The 21,851-nt window shown below is 44.7% G+C and overlaps 1 protein-coding gene across 1 annotated transcript in view; it reads right to left on the reverse strand.

Moving 5' to 3' along the window:
* Window positions 1-8,378: 8,378 nt before the first annotated feature.
* LOC141106883 (uncharacterized) overlaps window positions 8,379-21,851 on the reverse strand; it is a 58,957-nt gene continuing 45,484 nt past the window's right edge. Inside the window, exons 13-18 of the mRNA XM_073597811.1 lie at window positions 14,647-14,725; window positions 13,874-14,008; window positions 13,664-13,787; window positions 13,450-13,547; window positions 13,193-13,331; window positions 8,379-10,928 (exon numbers count right to left, since the gene is read on the reverse strand). Of these exons, the coding sequence (XP_073453912.1) occupies window positions 8,404-10,928; window positions 13,193-13,331; window positions 13,450-13,547; window positions 13,664-13,787; window positions 13,874-14,008; window positions 14,647-14,725 (3,100 nt within the window). The 3' untranslated portion in view covers window positions 8,379-8,403. The remainder of the gene's footprint in view (window positions 10,929-13,192; window positions 13,332-13,449; window positions 13,548-13,663; window positions 13,788-13,873; window positions 14,009-14,646; window positions 14,726-21,851) is intronic.

The following is a 21,851-nucleotide window of genomic DNA, read 5'->3' on the forward strand; positions in this document are numbered from 1 at the left end:
TGTTATTGCCTAACTCCTTCCTATAACCTCAGGAGATCCTAAGTTTATTGTTTTTGCTTGGAGATCTTGAACCTTCATTTGATACAACAGAAGCTTCAGTAACTGAAAACATATCTCAAGATCCATTCTAAGAGCCTGTTTCCGATCTTCCTGCAAATCTCGAACCCGCCACTGGAGTCTTCTTCCTTCCCAAGAGCTTAGATCTCCCTGTTGCCCACCACTTGAATCGTCTTCTTTTCCAAAAGCGTAGACCTCTCTGTTGCCCACCACTTGACTCATCTTCCTTCCAAAGGGCTTAGACCTCTTGGTGGCCCACCACTGGAGTCATCTTAATTCCCAAGGGCTTAGACCTCTCTGTTGCCCACCACTGGAATGGTCTTCCTTCTCAAGAGCTTAGACCTCCCGGTCGCCCACCACTGGTGTTGTCTTCCTTCCCAAGAGCTTAGACCTCCTGGTTGCCCACCACTGGACTCATCTTCCTTCCAAAGGGCTTAAACCTCTCGGTTGCCCACCACTGGACTCATCTTCCTTCCAAAGGGCTTAAACCTCTCGGTTGCCCACCACTGGACTCATCTTCCTTCCAAAGGGCCTAGGCAACTTCTGCTAATAATTACCATATCTAAAGTGCACAATATATTAGTGTGATGGCCACTGGGAGAAATGGCCACTTGGGAGAAGGATCCTTATCTTTGTGGTCTTTGGGAGGAATCCCCCCCACCTCACAGATAGCTAGCCAGATCACTGCTGCCAGTGGTTACTTAACTGAGAGACAGAAGTTTCTCAACGAACCCCAGGCAACTGAACCCTGGTTGAAAATTGCTGGTCTAAACTGTAACCCAAAGACCCAGTATAGGCACTAACTAGTCTAATCATATAAGGCAGGGGTCTCCAAACTAAGGGCCATATCCTGCCTGCAGCTAGTGTCAGTGGCATATCCTGATTAGGGATCAGGTCAGCAGAGACTGCCTATGGTCTATACTCCTGATGTAAGGGGAGGGAGTTCTGATGGAGACCCTGATGTAAGGGGGGACATTGAGGGTAGGCTTTGATGTAAGAGGTGCTCTGAAGGGTAGACTCTGATGGGGACCTTGATGTAAGAGGAGATGTCTAAGGCAGACTTTAATGTAAGGGTGCTCTGAAGAGAAGACTAAATGTAAGGGTTGACTCTGATGGGGAATCTGATGTAAGGGAGGGCTCCTATGACAGACTCTTATGTAAGGGGGCTCTGAAAGGGACCCTAATGTAAGGGTGGACTCTGATAAGGACACTCATGTAAGAGAGGTTGTCTAAGGCAGACTTTTATGTAGGGTGCTCTGAAGGGTTAGCTTAATGTAAGGGTGGACTCTGATGGGGAATCTGATGTAAGGGAGGCCTCCTATGGCAGACTCTAATGTGAAGGGGACCCTAATGTAAGGGGGGACTCTGATGGGGACCCTGATGTAAGGGGGATGTCCAAGACAGACTTTGATGTGAGGAGGCTCTGAAGGGGACTCTAATGTAAAGGTGGACTTTGATGGAGACCCTGATGTAAGGGGGGATGTCTAAGGCAGACTTTGATGTAAGGGGGCTCCGAAGGGGACCCTAATGTAAGGGAGGACTCTGATGGGGACCATGATGTAAGGGGGACTTCTAAGGCAGACTCTGCTGTAAGGGGGCTCTGAAGAGGACCCTAATGTAGGGGGGACTATGATGTATAGGGAGGACTATGATGGGGACCGTGATGAGTGGGCCACTGTAATTTAGGGTGGGTCACTCTGATATAAGGGCGATTCTGATAGGGACCCAGATGTAAAGGGGACCCTAATGGGTATCCTTTTCCGAACATGATTTTTTGCAAAATCTACAGTGCAGCCGCCCTGAAAAGTTTGGAAACCCCTGATATGATTGAGAGGAAACTTCTACAACCTTCATCCAGTGTGTAACCTTAACGACGGTCTAAAGTAATGTTCTGGTGAGAATCTCTATCCTATTCATGTGTACCCCAAAATCCATCAGATAACCATGCCACAGGGAGCTCAGGGGGGATATTCTCTGTCATGTTTTTCCCATAGATAGTCTGAAAGGACAGCAGAGGTCATGGCAAAGCAATTTATTAATCCTATGTACATAGTAATAATAAATGTTACAGACGTGACAAACACTTACACCATCTGACCCAGGTTATACCTTCCCAGCTTCCGCAGAGGAGTTAACATTGAGGTAGAACTACGGTCAACAATGAAAACAGGCCATGCAATGAAAACCCAACACTTGTTAAAATCGGCAGTACTTGTTTGTATAAATGGGGCAAGCGATGTCTGTTATGCACTCAGGATCCCGGCATCTGATTACTTGCCGATCTACACCCTTTAGTAGGATGACTATGCAGCACCAACAACATAAAGGGGCTTCACTGTCAGCCTTTGCGTTGTGCCACTCGAGTTTGGGGTGCGGGTACGTCGCAGCGGGCATGCCTGTGATCAGAGGCTAGTGTGGAATGACAAGCCCTAAGATTGCCAATCCGTGTAAAGGTCACGCTTATGCCCCACCTGCTTCCTTTCAAAGGGTGACTACACAGTTCCAACCTCATACAAAGGGCTTTGCCGTCCTGCCATTCCAAGTTTTCGGAAGTTCCTCCACCCGCAAACTCGCTCAGTCCATGTCTTTATGGACCTTGCTTTTGTGCACTGGTGGGCAGTCATGTTGGAACAGGAAGAGGCCATCCCCAAAATGTTCCCACAAAGTTGGGAGGATGAAATTGTCCAAAATATCTTAGTATGCTGACACCTCAAGAGTTCCCTTCACTGGAACTAAGGGGCCAAGCCCATTTATATTACGGTGTCCAGGTCATTATACCTAGCTAGAAAGCTAATCGCCCGATTTTTGGTTGGCGCCCACTGTGCCTTCTTGATCGCCTACGTTAATTCTTTTATACTTAGAGAGCAGTTGGCTTATCGTCGCTAAACAAATTTAACCTCATTCGGCAAAGTTGGCTTGGTAACACACGTCTTGCCCCACCACAATTAGTGATGGATAGGTTATTACAATTATAAGACCACTGATGCCGCGTACACATGAGCGGACATTCCGACAACAAAACCGTGGATTTTTTTCCGAAGGGTGTTGGCTCAAACTTGTCGTGCATACACAAATGTTGTTGGAAATTCCAAACGTGGTGACGTACAACTCGTACGACCAGCCAAGAAAATGGAAGTTCAATAGCCAGTGCGGCTCCTTCTGCTTGATTCCGTGCATGCTTGAGCTTTTGTGCGACGGACTTGTGTACACACGATTGGACTTTCCAACAACAAGTGAAGTTGGCGGAAAATTTGGGAACCTGCTCTCAAACATTTGTGGCCGGAAATTCTGGCAGCAAATGTTCGATGGAGCCTACAGACGGTCAGACTTTCTGACAACAAGCTCACATCCAACATTTCCCGTCGGAAAGTCCAACCATGTATACGGGGCATTAGAGTTATCATGGTTATAGCCCGAGTTTGGGAACTTCTCTGTTGCGCATCTGAGAGTAGACAAAGGAGACTTCTGCTAAACGTCCCACAATAAACTCGGGCTGTTTTGTCTTATTTTGTTTTGCTCTATGTTTTTCTTTTTTTTACTGGTTTTGTGTTTTTTTTAAATAAAGTTTTGGATATGCTTTACATATGATGTTATGCTCTGTACCTGGTCCTGTATTCCATGTTCAATGCAAGTGTTGATGGTTGACATCTATGTCTTCCAACTTTATAATGTACAAGCACTTTTTTTTCTTCCTTGTCAATAAGAAAAGTTTTCCATAAAAAATAAAAAGGGGGGGGCCAAGCCCAACCCCTGAAAAACAACCTCTCTCCATAATCCCCCCCCTCCACAAAATGATTTGGACCAATGCACAAAGCAAGGTCCATAAAGACATGGATGAGCGAGTTTGGGCTGGAGGAACTTGACTGACTTGTCCTGACCTCAACCCAATAGAACACCTTTGGGATGAATTAGAGCGGAGACTGTGATCCAGGCCTTCTCGTCCCAACATCAGTCCCTGACCTCACAAATGCACTTCTGGAAGAATGGTCAAACATTCCCATAGACACCCTCCTAAACCTTGTGGACGGCCTTCCCAGAAGAGTTGAAGCTGTTATAGCTGCAAAGGGTGGGCCAACTCAATATTGAACCCTACGGACTAAAGCAGGGGTCTCAAACTGGCGGCCCTCCAGCTGTTGCGAGACTACAAGTCCCATGAGGCATTGCAAGGCTGACAGTAACAAGCACGACTCCCACAGGCAGAGACGTGATGGTACTTGTAGTTTTGCAACAGCTGGAGGGCCGCCAGTTTGAGACCCTTGGGACTAAAGCCTCGTACACACGATCGGATTGTTGGCCAACAGAGCATCAGGCTTTTGTCCGAAGGGCGTGTCCCGGGAACTTGACTTGCATACAAATGGTACACAATTGTCGGCCAACAAACACGAACGTAGTGACGTACTACGTGGAATTTCAGCTCTTGAGCGCCACCCTTTGGGCTCCTTCCGCTAATGTCATGTTTGGTGAGCATTGATTGCGAGCATGCGTGTTTGTACTTTGAACTTTTGTGTGACAGACTTGTGTACACACGATACGAAAATCTGAAACAGACCACCGAAAATTTACTAGCCTGCCATCCAACATTTGTTGGCGGAAAGTTGGACAAAAATCGTCTGATGGAGCGTACTAACGGTCGGATTTTCGGCAAACAGTCTGTCATCACACAATTCCCTGCCGAAAATCCGATCGTGTGTACGAGGCTTAAGACTGTGATGCCATTAACCACTTGCCTACCAACCAGGCCAGGTCTGACATTTCTCTCCTACATGTAAAAATCATCATTTTTTTGCTACAAAATTTACATGGAACCCCCAAACATTATATATGTTTTTTTTTTACCAGAGACCTGGAGAATAAAATGGTGGTCACTGCAACTTTTTATCTCGCACGGTATTTGCGCAGCAATTTTTCAAACTATTTTTTTTTGGGAAAAAAAAAAAAATGTTTCATGCTTAAAAAAAAAAAAAATAAACAGTAAGGTTAGCCCAATTTTTTACTCAGAACCCCCAAACATTATATATTTTTTTTTAGCAGACACCCTGGGGAATAAAATGGCGGTCATTGCAACTTTTTATCTTGCACAATAATTTTTCAAACGCCTTTTTTTTTTTTTATGAATTAAAAAATAACAAAACAGTAAAGTTAGCCCACTTTTTTTGCATAATGTGAAAGATGATGTTACGCCGAGTAAATAGATACCTAACATGTCACGCTACCAAAACACTCGGGAAATGGCGCCAAACTTTGGTACTTAAAAATCCCCATAGGTGACGTTTTAAAGTTTTTTACAGGTTGCATGTTTTAAGTTACAGAGGAGGTCTAGGGCTAGAATTATTGCTCTCGCTCTAACGTTTGCGGCGATATCTCACATGTGTGGTTTGAACACCGTTTACATATGTGGGCGGGACTTACGTATGCGTTCGTGCAGACGGGGACAGGGGCGTGTTACATTTTTATTGTTATTTTACATTTATTATTATTATAGTTTTTTTTTATCACTTTATTCCTATTACAAGGAATGTAAACATCCCTTGTAATAGGAATATGGCAGGACAAGTCCCCTTTACTTTGTTTGGGGGTCAATAAGTCCCCACATCCCACCTCTAGGCTGGGATGCCTAAAAAACAAAAAAATAAACGATCTCAGCTTCCCAGCCGAGGCGGCGCCATTTTTTTTTTGGAATGCAGAGGATGGGAGTGTCGTCCTAACATTGCGCCCGGCCTCCGAACGATCATAGAGACTCCGGGGACCATCTGGTCCGCCAAAAATCTCTATGATCCGCATCAGAGGGGCGGCGGATCCCTTCTCCGGTTCGCCGATGGCAGCGGCGAGCCCGGAGAAGCCCTGGGGGGCAGCGGGAGGGGGGGGGCGTCCCGTCTCGCTGCCCGTAAGAACAATCAAGTGGCTGAACAGCCACCATGATCGTTCTTATGGTGTAGGGAATTGTCGGTTCTAAAAGAGGATATCTGAATGAGGCCTGTAGCTGCACCCATCATTCAGATATTACCGCTTAAAGTTAAGGACGTCATATGACGGCCGGCGGGCGGGAAGCGGTTAATCACTTACGGACCGCCACACGCCGATACACGTTCTAAGTTTGAAGAGGAATATCGTTGTTATGGCAGCAGATAGATGCCATAACCCCGTTATCCTCTTCTTCGGCCGGCGGTCCGCTTTCCGATAAGATTGGTCTCTGCGGCAGATTTGCAAGATCACTTTTATCGGCAGTAGGAGAGGGCCACCCCTCCCACCGCGCTCCAGTGCCCTCCGCCGCTTACCGGAGCCGTCGGCAGCGGCGGAGGCGATCGGATGTTATCGCTTTCCGATAAGAGTGGTCTCTGCGGCAGATTCGCCGCAAGATCACTTTTATCGGCGGTGGGAGAGGGCCCTCCCTCCCACCGCGCTCTGGTGCCCTCCGCCGCTTACCAGAGCCATCGGCAGCGGCGATCGGATGTTACCCCTTGCTGGGCATGGAAATGAGTAAGGAGAAGATGGCCCCCACCCGTCTCCATACCATTGCAGGGCGGAAGTGATGTCAAAACGTCACTTCCGCCCATAGCTCTTAAAGGGCCTTTTTTTTTTTATGACAAAATTGTTTTGTTTTTTTATTGCATTTTAGTGTAAATGAGATGTGAGGTATTTTTGACCCCCAGATCTCATATTTAAGAGGTCCTGTCATGCTTTTTTCTATTACAAGGGATGTTTACATTCCTTGTAATAGGAATAAAAGTGACACCATATTTTTAAAAGAACAGTGTAAAAATAAAAAATAAAAGGTAAAATAAATAAGAAAAAAAAATAACATTTTTAAACGCGCCCCGTCCCGCCGAGCTCGCGCGCAGAAGCGAACGCATACGTGAGTAGCACCCACATATGAAAACGGTGTTCAAACCACACATGTGAGGTATCGCCACGATCGGTAGAGTGAGAGCAATAATTCTAGCACAAGACCTCCTCTGTAACTAAAAACATGCAGCCTGTAGAGATTTTTAAACGTCGCCTATGGAGATTTTTTTAACCCCTTCCCGCCAAGCGTACGCAGATGTGCGGCCTCGGCTTTCGGGGGTTCTATATGTGATCAAAATTTTTTTTTTTTAAACACAATTTATTAATATAAAAATAAATAAAATAAATAAGAAAAAAAATGTTTTTTTAAAGCGCCCCTGTCCCCACGAGCTCGCGCAGCAAAGAGAACACATAGGGAAGTCGCGCCTGTATATGTAAACAGTGTTCAAATCACACATGTGAAGTATCTCCTCGATCGTCAGAGCGAGAGCAATAATTCTAGCACTAGCCCTTCTCTGTAACTCTAACCTGGTAACCGTAAAAAAAAATTTTAAAGCGTCACCTATGGAGATTTTTAGGTACCGCAGCTTGTCGCCATTCCACGAGTGCGTGCAATTATAAAGCGTGACATGTTTGGTATCTATTTATTCGGCGTAACATCATCTTTCACATTATACAAAAAAATTGGGGTAACTTTACTGTTTCGTTTTTTTTTAAACTCATGAAGGAGTCCCTTTTCCCAAAAAGTTGCGTTTAAAACATTGCTGTATAAATACCATGTGACGTAAAATATTGCAACAATCGCCATTTTATTCTCTAGATTCTCCGCTAAAAAAATTACATATATATATATATATATATATAATGTTTGGGGGCTCTAAGTAATTTTCTAGCAAAAAATACAGATTTTAACTTGTAAACACCAAAAATAGGCTTAGGCATGACAGGGTTAAGGGTAAAAAGTTTGTCGCCATTCCACGAGCGGGCGCAATTTTGAAGCGTGACGTGCTGGGTATCAATTTACTCGGCGTAACATTATCTTTCACAATATATTTAAAAAAAATTGGGCTAAGTTTACTGTGTCCTTATTTTTTAATTCAAAAAAGTGTATTTTTTCCAAAAAAAGTGAGCTTGTAAGACCGCTGCGCAAATACGGTGTGACAGAAAGTATCGCAACGACCGCCATTTTATTCTCTAGAGTGTTAGAAAAAAAAAAAAGTATAATGTTTGGGGGTTCTAAGTAATTTTCTAGCAAAAAAAAACCTGTTTTTAACTTGTAAACAACAAATCTCAGAAAGAGGCTCGGTCCTTCAGCGGTTAAGGACGTCTTATGACGTACCGCGGGTGGGAAGCGGTTAAAGTTCATGTGTGTGTGTAAAGGCAGGCGTCCCAATACTTTTGGTAATATAGTGTATCTCTTATTCCTCTTTACAATGAGCCATGTTGCTAAACATTAACCCGTGCATTCCCAAACAACCCATGATCATAGTCCATCAACACAAAAAAAAAAATAAACACAAAAAAACATAAAAAATAAATCCATATAAAAAAACGTCAAGATATTTATTCATCCTTAATAACACAACTCAAACCCAAGTCGATATTAAGTTCGTGTGATGACACCACACCACGCACGTTTGTTGCAGGTGTCAGCTGGCAGGGGCTCCTTCGATGTGTAATTAGATGTGACTTCAACATGAAACATTTCCCGCACTCCACGCACGGAAAAGGACGCTCGCCCGTGTGAACTCTCACGTGCGCGAGAAGCTTTCTTTTCTCCAGGAAACTTTTCCCGCAGTCCGTACAGGAATAAGGACGCTCGCCCGTGTGGCTCCTCTGGTGCGCCGCAAGATGCGCTTTCCGCAAGAAGCGCTTCCCGCACTCCGGGCAGGAAAACGGTCGCTCGCCCGTGTGGCTCCTCTGGTGCCTGAAAAGAGCTTCCTTCCGGATGAAACACTTCCCGCACTCCGAACAGGAAAAAGGACGCTCCCCCGTGTGACTTTTCTGGTGCGAAAGGAGGTGCCCCTTCTGCGTAAAACATTTCCTGCACTCGGAACAGGAAAAGGGGCGCTCGCCCGTGTGACTCCTCTGGTGGGCAATAAGTACCCCTTTGTGAGTGAAGCGTTTCCCGCACTCTAGGCAGGAAAAGGGGCGCTCCTTTGTCGGCCTGAGAAGCTCCCCTCCCGGAAGTAAATACTTACCGCTCTCAGAACATATAAAAGGACGCTCGCTCATGTGAATGATCTGGTGCTTCAGAAGATACCCCTTCCGCGTGAAACGTTTCCCGCACTCGTTACACGAAAAGGGACGCTCCCCCGTGTGACTTCTCTGGTGGGAAAGAAGATGTCCTTTTTGAGTGAAACATTTCCCGCACTCCGAACAGGAAAACGGTCGCTCGCCCACGTGGCTTCGCTGGTGTGCAAGGAGCACCCCTTTCTGAGTAAATCGTTTCCCGCACTCTGAGCAGGAGAAAGGGCGCTCGCCCGTGTGGACTCTCTGGTGTGTGAGCAGCTCTCCTTTTTGAAAGAAAGACTTCCCGCACTCTGAACAGGAAAACGGACGGTCTCCCGTGTGGATTCTCTGGTGTCTAAGAAGTCCTCCTTTCTGAGTGAAGGTCTTCCCACAGTCTGGGCAAGAAAAGGGACGCTCGCCTATGTGACTTCTTTGGTGCGCGACAAGTATCCCTTTCTGAGTAAAACATTTCCCGCACTGTGAGCACGAATAAGGACGCTCGCCAGTGTGGATTCTCTGGTGATGGAGCAGTTCTCCTTTCTGAGCGAAACATTTCCCACACTCGGGGCAAGTATAAGGACGCTCGCCTGTGTGGCTTCTCAGGTGCCTAAGAAGGTCTCCTTTCCTTATGAAACACTTCCAGCACTCTGGGCAGGTAAAAGGACGCTCGCCCGTGTGGCTCCTTTCGTGCGCAAGAAGCACCTTTTTACAAGTGAAACTCTTCCCGCACTCCGGACATGAAAAAGGACGCTCGCCCGTGTGGGTCCTCTGATGACGAAGGAGGTCCGTTTTCTGAGAAAAGCCTTTACCGCACTCAGCACATGGAAATGGACGCTCTTGTGTTTTTGATCTATGGTCTACAACAAGAGGTGATTCTAATATTGAACCTTTATCAACGTCAGAAGATATGGGTAGGTTTTCATCTCTTGGTAGAACAGTTTCTAGATACCTGGAGGAGGTTCCCGGGAGAGAAGAAGGATCAGAAGATATGGGTAGGTTATCATCTCTTGGTAGAACAGTTTCTAGATACCTGGAGGAGGTTCCCGCGAGAGAAGAAGGATCAGAAGATATAGGTAGGCTATCATCTCTTGGTAGAACTGTATCTAAATACCTGAAGGAGGTTCCCGGGAGAGAAAAGGGATCAGAAGATATGGGTAGGTTATCATCTCTTGGTAGAACAGTTTCTAAATCCCTGGAGGAGGTTCCTGGGAAAGAAGAAGGATCAGAAGATATGGATATGTTCTCATCTCTTGGTAGAACTGTATCTGAATACCTGAAGGAGGTTCCCGGGAGAGAAGAAGGATCAGAAGATATGGATATGTTCTCATCTCTTGGTAGAACTGTATCTGAATACCTGAAGGAGGTTCCCGGGAGAGAAGAAGGATCAGAAGATATGGATATGTTCCCATCTCTTGGTAGAACTGTATCTGAATACCTGAAGGAGGTTCCCGGGAGAGAAGAAGGATCAGAAGATATGGGTAGGTTATCATCTCTTGGTAGAACAGCTACTAAATCCCTGGAGGAGGTTCCTGGGAGAGAAGAAGGATCAGAAGATATGGATATGTTATCATGTCTTGGTAGAACAGTTTCTAAATCTCTGGAAGAGGTTCCCAGGTAATTAAAAGGATCAGAAGATCTGTCTGCACCTTCAGGACTTGTATGGACTATGCTGGTAAAAGTATGCGGGTCAGTAGAAGTGGATTCCATTGGTATATCTCCGCAGGACAGCCTTTGGTGTATATCTGAAGGAACAGGGTTTGATTCTGTTGAAAACTGTATAATGTCGTCATTGTCTTCTGTATTATAATCCAGGGATAAAAGGAAGTCTCCCGCACAGAGGAGCTCATCGCATTCATCTATTGGAAATATATAAGAAACAAGTTAATTGTTAGTTTTGTGGTCAGGAGCCATGTATGTTGTTCTAGAACAGTGGTCTCCAAACTGTGGCCCTTTGCTTGCCTTTATCCGGCCCTTGGGGCACTATTCCTTCCACTGACACCAATGACGGGGCACTACTCCTCCCACTGACACCAATGATGGGGCACTATTCCTTCCACTGACACCAATGATGGGGCACTATTCCTTCCACTGACACCAATGATGGGGCACTATTCCTCCCACTGACACCAATGATGGGGCACTATTCCTGCCACTGACACCAATGATGGGGCACTATTCCTCCCACTGACACCAATGATGGGGCACTATTCCTGCCACTGACAGTAATGATGGGGCACTATTCCTCCAATTGATACCAATGATGAGGTACTATTCCTCCCATAGATACCAATGATAGAGCACTATTCCTCCCATTGACACTAAGATGCAATTTTTTTACACCCACTGACCACCAAGCCTATGGCATTTTTTACTCATACCGATGCCAGGATATTTTCTACTCCCACTGGTCACAGTCCGGCCCCCCTAAAGTCTAAAGGGCAGTCAACTGGCACTTTGTTTTAAAATTTTGAGGACCCCCGTCCTAGAAGTTAGTGGTTTAACTGGACTTCAACACATAGTGGATAAAACAGCATAGGAGAAGAAACCACGGCACACCTTGACCCTGGAGATGGGCTACGTCTATCTCTTTGTTGCAAAAATTCCACAATATTAACTATCAGGGTTTTCATTTGTCCAGGTCATGGTATAGCTAGTAGTAGTTAAGACACACAACCACAATAAGACCCCTTTCACACTGCAGCGCTGATAAAGCGCCGGTCGTTTTTGTGCTGCTTTAGCGGCACTTTTCGGGGGAACTAGCAGGTGGATTTTTTAAGGTCACGTGATAACGTGACCTTAAAAAAAAAAAGTCCCATTTTGCGGTACTTTCAAATCGCTTTTAAGGCACTTTGGAAGCACTGCCTATTCATTTCAATGGGCAGGGGCGTTTATAGCGCTCCCAAGCCGCCCCCCCAAAGATGCCGCTTGCAGGACTTTTTGTAACGTCTCGCAAGTGCACTGCCCGAGTGTGAAAGCACTCATTGCAATGAATGGGAGGCAGTTTTCAGGTGCTTTTTAGAGGCTATTTCTAGCGCCAAAACGCCTGAAAACCGCCTCAGTGTGAAAGAGGTCTAATGCTAAGACCACTATAGTGCCACAGTCATAATGTATACCAAACCAGTTAAACACACTAGAACGTGTCCTGTAATGTTGAGGATGTTTTTGTAGCTTATCCTAGCCGCCTAGCCAAGTGATCAGAACTCTGGAGGACAGTGAAGTGCACATTTTGAAGAAAGAGGGCATTTGGTTCACAGGAGGCAAGAAAATAACTACATTACATGTCAAAAACAAGGCCCACAGCTGGATTCAGAGATGGACCTTTCATATGGTGTACAGTATCTCCTCCTCATTTGTTGGGAACATGACATTATATTGAGGAATGGAGATGGACCTTTCATATGGTGTACAGTATCTCCACCTCATTTGTTGGGAACATGACATTATATTGAGGAATGGAGATGGACCTTTCATATGGTTTACAGTATCTCCTCCTCATTTGTTGGGAACATGATGTTATATTGAGGAATGGAGATGGAACTTTCATATGGTGTACAGTATCTCCTCCTCATTTGTTGGGAACATGACATTATATTGAGGAATGGAGATGGACCTTTCATATGGTGTACAGTATCTCCACCTCATTTGTTGGGAACATGACGTCATATAGAGGAATGGAGATGGACCTTTCATATGGTGTACAGTATCTCCTCCTCATTTGTTGGGAACATGACATTATATTGAGGAATGGAGATGGACCTTTCATATGGTGTACAGTATGTCCTTCTCATTTGTTGGGAATATATCGTTTGGCTTCGGGTGACCTTTGACTCCTGACAATTACACTCAAATCAAAGCTTAACATGGGGTCACAATTACAATCATTTAAGATAAAATGTTCAGAATTGTTCACACGCCAGGATCAAAGTAAGATTGGTTGGTAAGCCTATTTTACCAACATAGAAGGCATTTCTGCTTTTCTGATGTACTAATTATAATGAAGTCTAATCTTTGACATGATGACATGAAGTTCTGCCATATTTTGATCACTATCAATCGGCCTCCATGTATTATAATCAACATATTTAAAATGGAAATATCAAAGTCTGCATCTATTACTTACCTTTGTAAATATCTAGGGAAGATTCTTCCTGTTTAATCAACACCCTCATTTTATTCTCCTCCGTAGGATGCTGATCACCAATCACATACATCTCCACTTCTTCTTTTATCTCAACTTTGATATCAATTTGTTCTTCTCCCTAAAACCATATGTGATATAAAATAAATCTTTTAAATGTGACCACTGAGATTACATAGAAGACTATAATCTTATCAATTGGAGTTATTTTTGAGTTGTAGACCTTCAATTCCATCTACCTGATGATGGTGAGGGATGGTGTGATCTTCCTGTGTGGAATCCCGGGAATACAGAGGACGGGGACATCTCTCTGGTGGGTTCCCATTACTGGATCCATCTGTAGGAAACACACACACTGACTGAATACATTGTTTCTATGTGTTTATCAGATGATGGGGGATCTAGGTGGACCCTCCGTACTGCTCTCTCCTTTACAATAAAGTCTCCTCTTACCCGGTGATGTGAGGGGCGGCTGATTGTCCATCATGACGTCCTTGTAGAGATCCTTGTGTCCTTCTAAATACTCCCACTCCTCCATGGAGAAATAGACAGTGACATCCTGACACCTTATAGGAACCTGACACACACAATGATACAGTCACCATCCAGACACATCCCTTGTCTGTTACTGGATAATGTCCCAGAATTCCCGGCACTGCTCACCTCTCCTGTCAGCAGCTCCGTCATCTTCTTGGTGACTTCTAGAATCTTCTTCTCATTCACTCTGTCTGGAGTAAGGCAGAGAGGTGGATGTACTGTGATGTTTAAATGGTCACCAGACTTCAATGGAGGAAAACTCTGCAAAGAAAAGGCAATAATGATGTCACACAGCACTCTCAGAATCCTCCTCACCTCTCCGGTCAGGTCTGTGTTTTATTAATAGAGATAAGAGTGATGTCATGTGACCTCCCAGAATCCTCCTCACCTCTCCGGTCAGGTCTGTGTTCTATTAATAGAGATAAGAGTGATGTCATGTGACTTCCCAGAATCCTCCTCACCTCTCCGGTCAGGTCTGTGTTTTATTAATAGAGATAAGAGTGATGTCATGTGACCTCCCAGAATCCTCCTCACCTCTCCGGTCAGGTCTGTGTTTTATTAATAGAGATAAGAGTGATGTCATGTGACTTCCCAGAATCCTCCTCACCTCTCCGGTCAGGTCTGTGTTTTATTAATAGAGATAAGAGTGATGTCATGTGACCTCCCAGAATCCTCCTCACCTCTCCGGTCAGGTCTGTGTTTTATTAATAGAGATAAGAGTGATGTCATGTGACCTCCTAGAATCCTCCTCACCTGTCCGGTCAGGTCTGTGTTTTATTAATAGAGATAAGAGTGATGTCATGTGACCTCCCAGAATCCTCCTCACCTCTCCGGTCAGGTCTGTGTTTTATTAATAGAGATAAGAGTGATGTCATGTGACCTCCCAGAATCCTCCTCACCTCTCCGGTCAGCAAGTAGATGATCTCCAGGGTGAGGTTTAATATCCTGTTGGTCCGGTCACTCCGCTCCTCATCCATCCTTCTTTAGGTGATCATGTGACCTGGGCCGGCCTCTTCTCTCAGTAGAAGGGGAAAAAAATGTGGATGATGTGGATTGCAGGTCTCTGGATTCAAATTTTTGGGGACACATTGCACAGTGCACTCAGCATAGGACAGGCTACATCCATCTATGAGCTCTCCTGAAGAGCATTGTTAAAAAATAAATAAAAAGTATTAATGGCAACAAAGCATTTGGCAAGCTGTGATTCTCATTTTGCCCAAAATCGTGCAGCTCTATGGTGACATAACTATACTTAGTTATGTCACCATAGAGCTGCACGATTTTGGGCAAAATGAGAATCACGATTTTTTTGCTTAGAATAAAAAGATCACAATTCTCGCGACGTAAAATCTTTCACATTATACAAAAAAAAATTGGGCGAACTTTACTGGTTTGTTTGTTTTTTTTTTAATTCATTAAAGTAATTTTTTCCAAAAAAATTGCATTTGAAAGACCGCTGCGCAAGTACAGTGTGACATAAAATATTGCAACAACCACCATTTTATTCTGTAGGGTGTCTACTAAAAAAATATATATAATGTTTGTGGGTTCTATTTAATTTTCTAAAAAAAAAAATGATTTTAACTCGAAACCAACAAATGTCAGAAAAAGGTTTCGTGTTTAAACTTTTTTCACTTACACAGAAGTCTATTCCATTGACAAATTGTTACAAAGTTTATACTTAACCACTTGCCGCCCGCCATATAGCAGAATGACGTCGGCAAAGTGGTTTCAATACCCTGACTGGACGTCATATGACGTCCTCAGGATATTGAGCCGCTGCGCGCCCCCGGGGGCGCGCATCGCGGCGATCGTTGTTGCGGGGTGTCAGTCTGACACCCCGCAACACCGATCTAGGTAAAGAGTCTCTGACGGAGACTCTTTACCACGTGATCAGCCGTGTCCAATCACGGCTGATCACTATGTAATTCGGAAGAGCCGGTGATCGGCTTTTCATCACTCGCGTCTGACAGACGCAAGTAGAGGAGAGCCGATCGGCTGCTCTCCTGACAGGGGGGTCTGTGCTGATTGTTTATCAGCACAGCCCCCCCTCGGATCCCACCCAGGACCACCAGGGAAGCCGCCCAGGACCACCAGGGAAGCCGCCCAGGACCACCAGGGAAACCAGCCACACTGGACCACCAGGTATGCCCCCTAGACCCCCAGGGAAATACTGATCTGTGCAAAGGCAGCTGCCAATCAATGCCCAGGCAGCTGCCAATCAGTGCCCACTCCCATGCCTACCACTGCCAGTGCCACCAGGAATGCCCATCAGTGCCACGTATCAGTGCCCATCAGTGCCGCCTATCAGTGCCCAGCAGTGCCGCCTATCAGTGCCCAGTAGTGCCGCCTATCAGTGCCCAGCAGTGCCACCAATAAGAACCCATCTGTGCAGCCTTTCAGTGCCCATAGGTGTTGCCTAACAGTGGCCATCAGTGCCACCCATAAGTGCCCATCAGTGCCGCCTATCAATGCCCATCAGTGCTGCATATCAGTGCCACCCATCAGTGCCGCCTACCAGTGCCCATCAGTGCCGCATATCAGTGCCCATCGTCAGTGCCCGCTCATTGGTGCCACCTCATCGCTGCCGCCTTATCAGTGCCTGTCAGTGCCGCCTTATCACTGCCCATCAGTGAAGGAGAAAACTTACTTATTTACAAAATTTTTAAACAAAAACAAAAGCAAAACTTTTATTTTTTTCAGAATTTTCGGTCTTTTTTTTATCTGTTTCGCAAAAAATAAAAACCGTAGAGGTGATCAAATACCACCAAAAGAAAGCTCTATTTGTGGGAACAAAATCAAAAAAATTTAGTTTGGGTACAGTGTTGGATGACCGCGCAATTGTCATTCAAACTGCGACAGCGCTGAAAGCTGAAAATTGGTCTGGGCAGGAAGGTGTCTAAGTGCCCGGTATTGAAGTGGTTAAGTTCCACTGATAAAGAATGTTTTGATTCTTGGCAGACTGCCCGTTTTTTTTTTCTTTTGAGGGCTGTGGCTTCAGAAGAGCAGAGAGAATTCTTTGCATAGAAAGAATCAGGAAACACTTTAGTCAAAATTGTGATAACGGTTCTTGCCGACTAACCGTGCAGCTCTACGTCACCATATGGGGTAAACGATCTCTAGAAAATATTTTTTTAGAGAGTGAAATTTTTGCCCATTCTTTGCAAAATATCTCAAGCTCTGTCAGATTGGATGGAGAGCGTCCGTGAACAGTAATTTTCAAGTCTTGCCACAGATTCTCAATGTGATTTAGGTCTGGACTGTGACTGGGCCATTCTAACACATGAATATGCTTTGATCTAAACCATTCCATTGTAGCTCTGGCTGGATGTTTCGGGTCGTTGTCCTGCTGGAAGGTGAACCTCCGCCCCAGTCTCAAGTCTTTTGCAGACTCTAATGCTGCGTACACACGAGCGGAATGTCCAACATAAAAAGTCAGAAGCTTTTCATCGTATATTTCGATCGTGTGTAGGCCTCATCTGACTTTTTTTTTTTTTGAAAATTCTGAGGGACCTAGAAATGGAACATGTTCTAAATCTTTCTGACGGAACCAATTCCTATCGGGAAAACCGATCGTCTGTATGCTGGTCCGATGGACCAAAAACGACGCATGCTCTGAAGCAAGTACGAGACGGAAGCTATTGGTTATTGGCTATTGAACTTCCTTTTTCTAGTCCCATCGTACGTCACCGTGTTCTGGATGGTCAGACTTTGGTGTGACCGCGTATAGGCAAGACCGCTTGAGCGGAATTCCATCTGAGAAACATTCGGAGTTTATTCTGACAGCAAAACCGGTCGTGTGTACAGGGCATAACAGGTTTTCTTCTAAGAATGTCCTGTATTTGTCTCCATCCATCTTCTCATCAACTCTGACCAGCTTCCCTGTCCCTGCTGAAGAAAAGCACCCCCACCACATGATGCTGCCACCACCATGTTTCACGGTGGGGATGGTGTGTTCAGGGTGATGTGCAGTGTTCGTTTTCCCCCACACATAACGTTTTGCTTTTAAGGCAAAAAGTTCAATTTTGGTCTCATCTGACCAGATCACCTTCTTCTACATCTATCAATTCCCCCCCCCCTTTCAACATTTCTCCCTCTTCCCTCTATTTTCTTTCTCTCTCCCCCATTATCATTTCTACCCCCCCCCCTACTTCCATCATTTTTTCCTCCCCCCCCCCCCCCCGACATTTCTCCCTCGCCCCTCCCTTTTCTTTCTATTTCTCTCTCCCCCCGCTATAGTTTCTCCTGCTTTATCATTTCTCCGTGTCTATAATTCCCTCCTCTATAATTTCTCTGTCTCCCCAACATTTCTCCCTCTCCCCTCCCTACCCTTCTCCCCTCATTTATACCCCCCCCTCTCCTTTCTCCCTCTGTCTCCTCTATCATTTCTCCCTCTCTCCCCTTAATATTTCTTCCTCACCCCTCCCTAACCTCCTCCCCGCACCATCATTTCTCCCTCTCCCCCACCATCATTTCTCCCTTTCCCTCCCTCTATCATTTCTCCCTATACCCCCCTCTATAATTCCCCCCCCCCACCCCGTAACTTCTCCTCTCCCCCTCTATCATTTCTCCCTTTCTCTATCATTTGTCGCCCCCTCTATTATTTCTCCCTTACCCCCCCCTCTATCATTTCTCCTCTCTCCCCCCCTTTCTGTTCTCCTCTCTCCCCCCCTCTGTCATTTCTCCCTCCTCTATCATTTCTACTCTCTCTCCCCCGGCTATTGTTTCTCCTGCTCTATCATTTCTCCTTGTCTATAATTCCCCCCCCCCCCCCATCATTTCTCCCTCTCCCCTCCTCCCCTCATTTATACCCCCCTCTCCTTTCTCCCTCTGTCTCCTCTATCATTTCTCCCTCTTCCCCCCCATTACTTCTCCCCCCCTCTATCATTTCTCCTCTCCCCCCCTTTATCTTTTCCACCCCCCCCCACCACTTATCATCATTTCTCTCCCCCCCCCCCCCTCTCCTTCCCTGTCCAGTGACTGTGATGGAATTCCCTCCCCGGGAGGCGGTACTGACAGATAACTGTGTACTGCTCTACTGCTGCTGTTGTTGTTTCTCAATGACTTCCATCAATAAATACAACAACCTTCTCATACTGAAAGGTTTACCGAACACCAGAATCACAGAACATCTCTTCTACCCCTCCCCCACTATATGATCTGTATACTATATACTATTACCTCCCCCCCACACTATATGATCTGTATACTATATATTATTACCTCCCCCCCCACATTATATGATCTGTATACTATATACTATTATCTCCCCCTCCCCCCTCTATATGATCTGTATACTATATACTATTATCTCCCCCTCCCCCCACTATATGATCTGTATACTATATACTATTACCTCCCCCCCACATTATATGATCTGTATACTATATACTATTATCTCCCCCCCCATTATATGATCTGTATACTATATACTATTACCTCCCCCCCACATTATATGATCTGTATACTATATACTATTATCTCCCCCTCCCCCCTCTATATGATCTGTATACTATATACTATTATCTCCCCCTCCCCCTCTATATGATCTGTATACTATATACTATTATCTCCCCCTCCCCCTCTATATGATCTGTATACTATATACTATTACCCCCCCTCCCCCTCTATATGATCTGTATACTATATACTATTATCTCCCCCTCCCCCCTCTATATGATCTGTATACTATATACTATTACCCCCCCCCCACATTATATGATCTGTATACTATATACTATTATCTCCCCCTCCCCCTCTATATGATCTGTATACTATATACTATTACCTCCCCCCCACATTATATGATCTGTATACTATATACTATTATCTCCCCCTCCCCCCTCTATATGATCTGTATACTATATACTATTATCTCCCCCTCCCCCCTCTATATGATCTGTATACTATATACTATTATCTCCCCCTCCCCCCTCTATATGATCTGTATACTATATACTATTATCTCCCCCTCCCCCTCTATATGATCTGTATACTATATACTATTATCTCCCCCTCCCCCCTCTATATGATCTGTATACTATATACTATTACCCCCCCCCACATTATATGATCTGTATACTATATATTATTACCTCCCCTGTATACTATCTATACTGTATAATACCATCCCCTCCCCCTCTATAATATTCTCTCACACACAATGTCTCTTCTCTACCCCATTCCTTCTCTCCTCATCCTCTATATACAGTCTATACAATCCCATCATTACCTCACAGCTTCCTCCTCACACAGACAACTTCCTGTCAGTCTGTGACATCACTTCCTGTCTGTAGCTCTATGTACAACGAAGCTCCCTCTGGTGGTCAGTCCCTGAATTACAGCCTCCATTCTGTATACATACAGAACATGTGACAACTGTCATCTACGAGTCCATCCTATACATGTATACATTATATATATATATATATATATATATATATACTACTCACTGCTCATCATCACGATCTCCCTGTCATCTTTTTTCCCTACCTATACATACAGTGCCTTGAAAAAGTATTCACACCCCTTGAAATTTTCCACATTTTTTCATGTTACAACCAAAAAAACGTAAATGTATTTTATTGGGATTTTATGTGATGGACCAACACAAAATGTCACATAATTGTGAAGTGGAAGGAAAATGATAAATGGTTTTCAACATTTTTTACAAATAAATATGTGAAAAGTGTGGTGTACATTTGTATGGCGCCCCCCCGGAGTCAATACTTTGTAGAACCCCCTTTCACTGCAATTACAGCTGCAAGTCTTTTTGGGGATGTCTCTACCAGCTTTGCACATCCAGAGAGGGACATTTTTTGCCCATTCTTCCTCACAAAATATCTCAAGCTCTGTCAGATTGGATGGAGAGCGTCTGTGAACAGCAATTTTCAAGTCTTGCCACAGATTCTCAATGTGATTTAGGTCTGGACTGTGACTGGGCCATTCTAACACATGAATATGCTTTGATCTAAACCATTCCATTGTAGCTCTGGCTGTATGTTTCGGGTCGTTGTCCTGCTGGAAGGTGAACCTCCGCTCCAGTCTCAAGTCTTTTGCAGACTCTTATGTCCGGTCACCTGGGACCAGGTGACAGATGCACCCCGTTGGGGGGGGGTCAGGAGTGCACCCTTAAGGTAGTGGTCTTCTTTTTGCAGACTCTAACAGGTTTTCTTCTAAGATTGTCCTGTATTTGGCTCCATCCATCTTCCCATCAACTCTGACCAGCTTCTCATCATCTCTGTCCCCACCACATCATGCTGCCACCACCATGTTTCACGGTGGGGATGGTGTGTTCAGAGTGATGTGCAGTGTTAGTTTTCCACCACACATAGCATTTTGCTTTTAGGCCAAATAGTTCAATTTTGGTCTCATCTGACCAGATCACCTTCTTCCACACGTTTGTTGTGTCCTCCACATGGCTTCTCACAAACAGGACTTCTTATGGCTTTCTTTCACCAATGTCTTTCTTCTTGTCACTCTTCCATAAAGGTCAGATTTGTGGAGAACACGACTAATAGTTGTCCTGTGGACAGATTCTCCCACCTGAGCTGTGGATCTCTGCAGCTCCTCCAGAGTTACCATGAGGTAAGAGGACCTGTTCCACACTATTCCTATGACAAGGGATGTTTACATTCCTTGTCATAGGAATAAAAGTGATCAATTTTTTTTTTTAAAGAGAAAGTGTAAAAATAAAAAAAATAAAAGTAAAATCAAGAATTTAAAATTTTTTTTTTTTAAAGCGCCCCCGTGTGCCCGCACACAGAAGAGAACGCATACATAAGTTGCGCCCACATATATATAAACGGTGTTCAAATCACACATGTGAGGTATCGCCACGTGCGTTAGAGGAAAAGCAACAATTCCAGCCCAAGACTTTCTCTGTAACTCTAAACATGTAACTTGTAAAAAAAAAAAAAAAAAATGTACGCGTCGCCTATGGAGATTTTTAAGTACCGAAGTTTGGCGCCATTCCACAAGTGAGCGCAATTTTAAAGCGTGACATGTTAGGTATCTATTTACTCGGAGTAACATCCTCTTTCATATTATACAAAAAAGTTGGGCTTGCTTTACTGTTTTGTTTTTTTTTAATTCATGAAACCGT

This window comes from Aquarana catesbeiana, linkage group LG08, assembly GCF_042186555.1.
Source record: "Aquarana catesbeiana isolate 2022-GZ linkage group LG08, ASM4218655v1, whole genome shotgun sequence".
Classification (NCBI taxonomy): domain Eukaryota; kingdom Metazoa; phylum Chordata; class Amphibia; order Anura; family Ranidae; genus Aquarana; species Aquarana catesbeiana.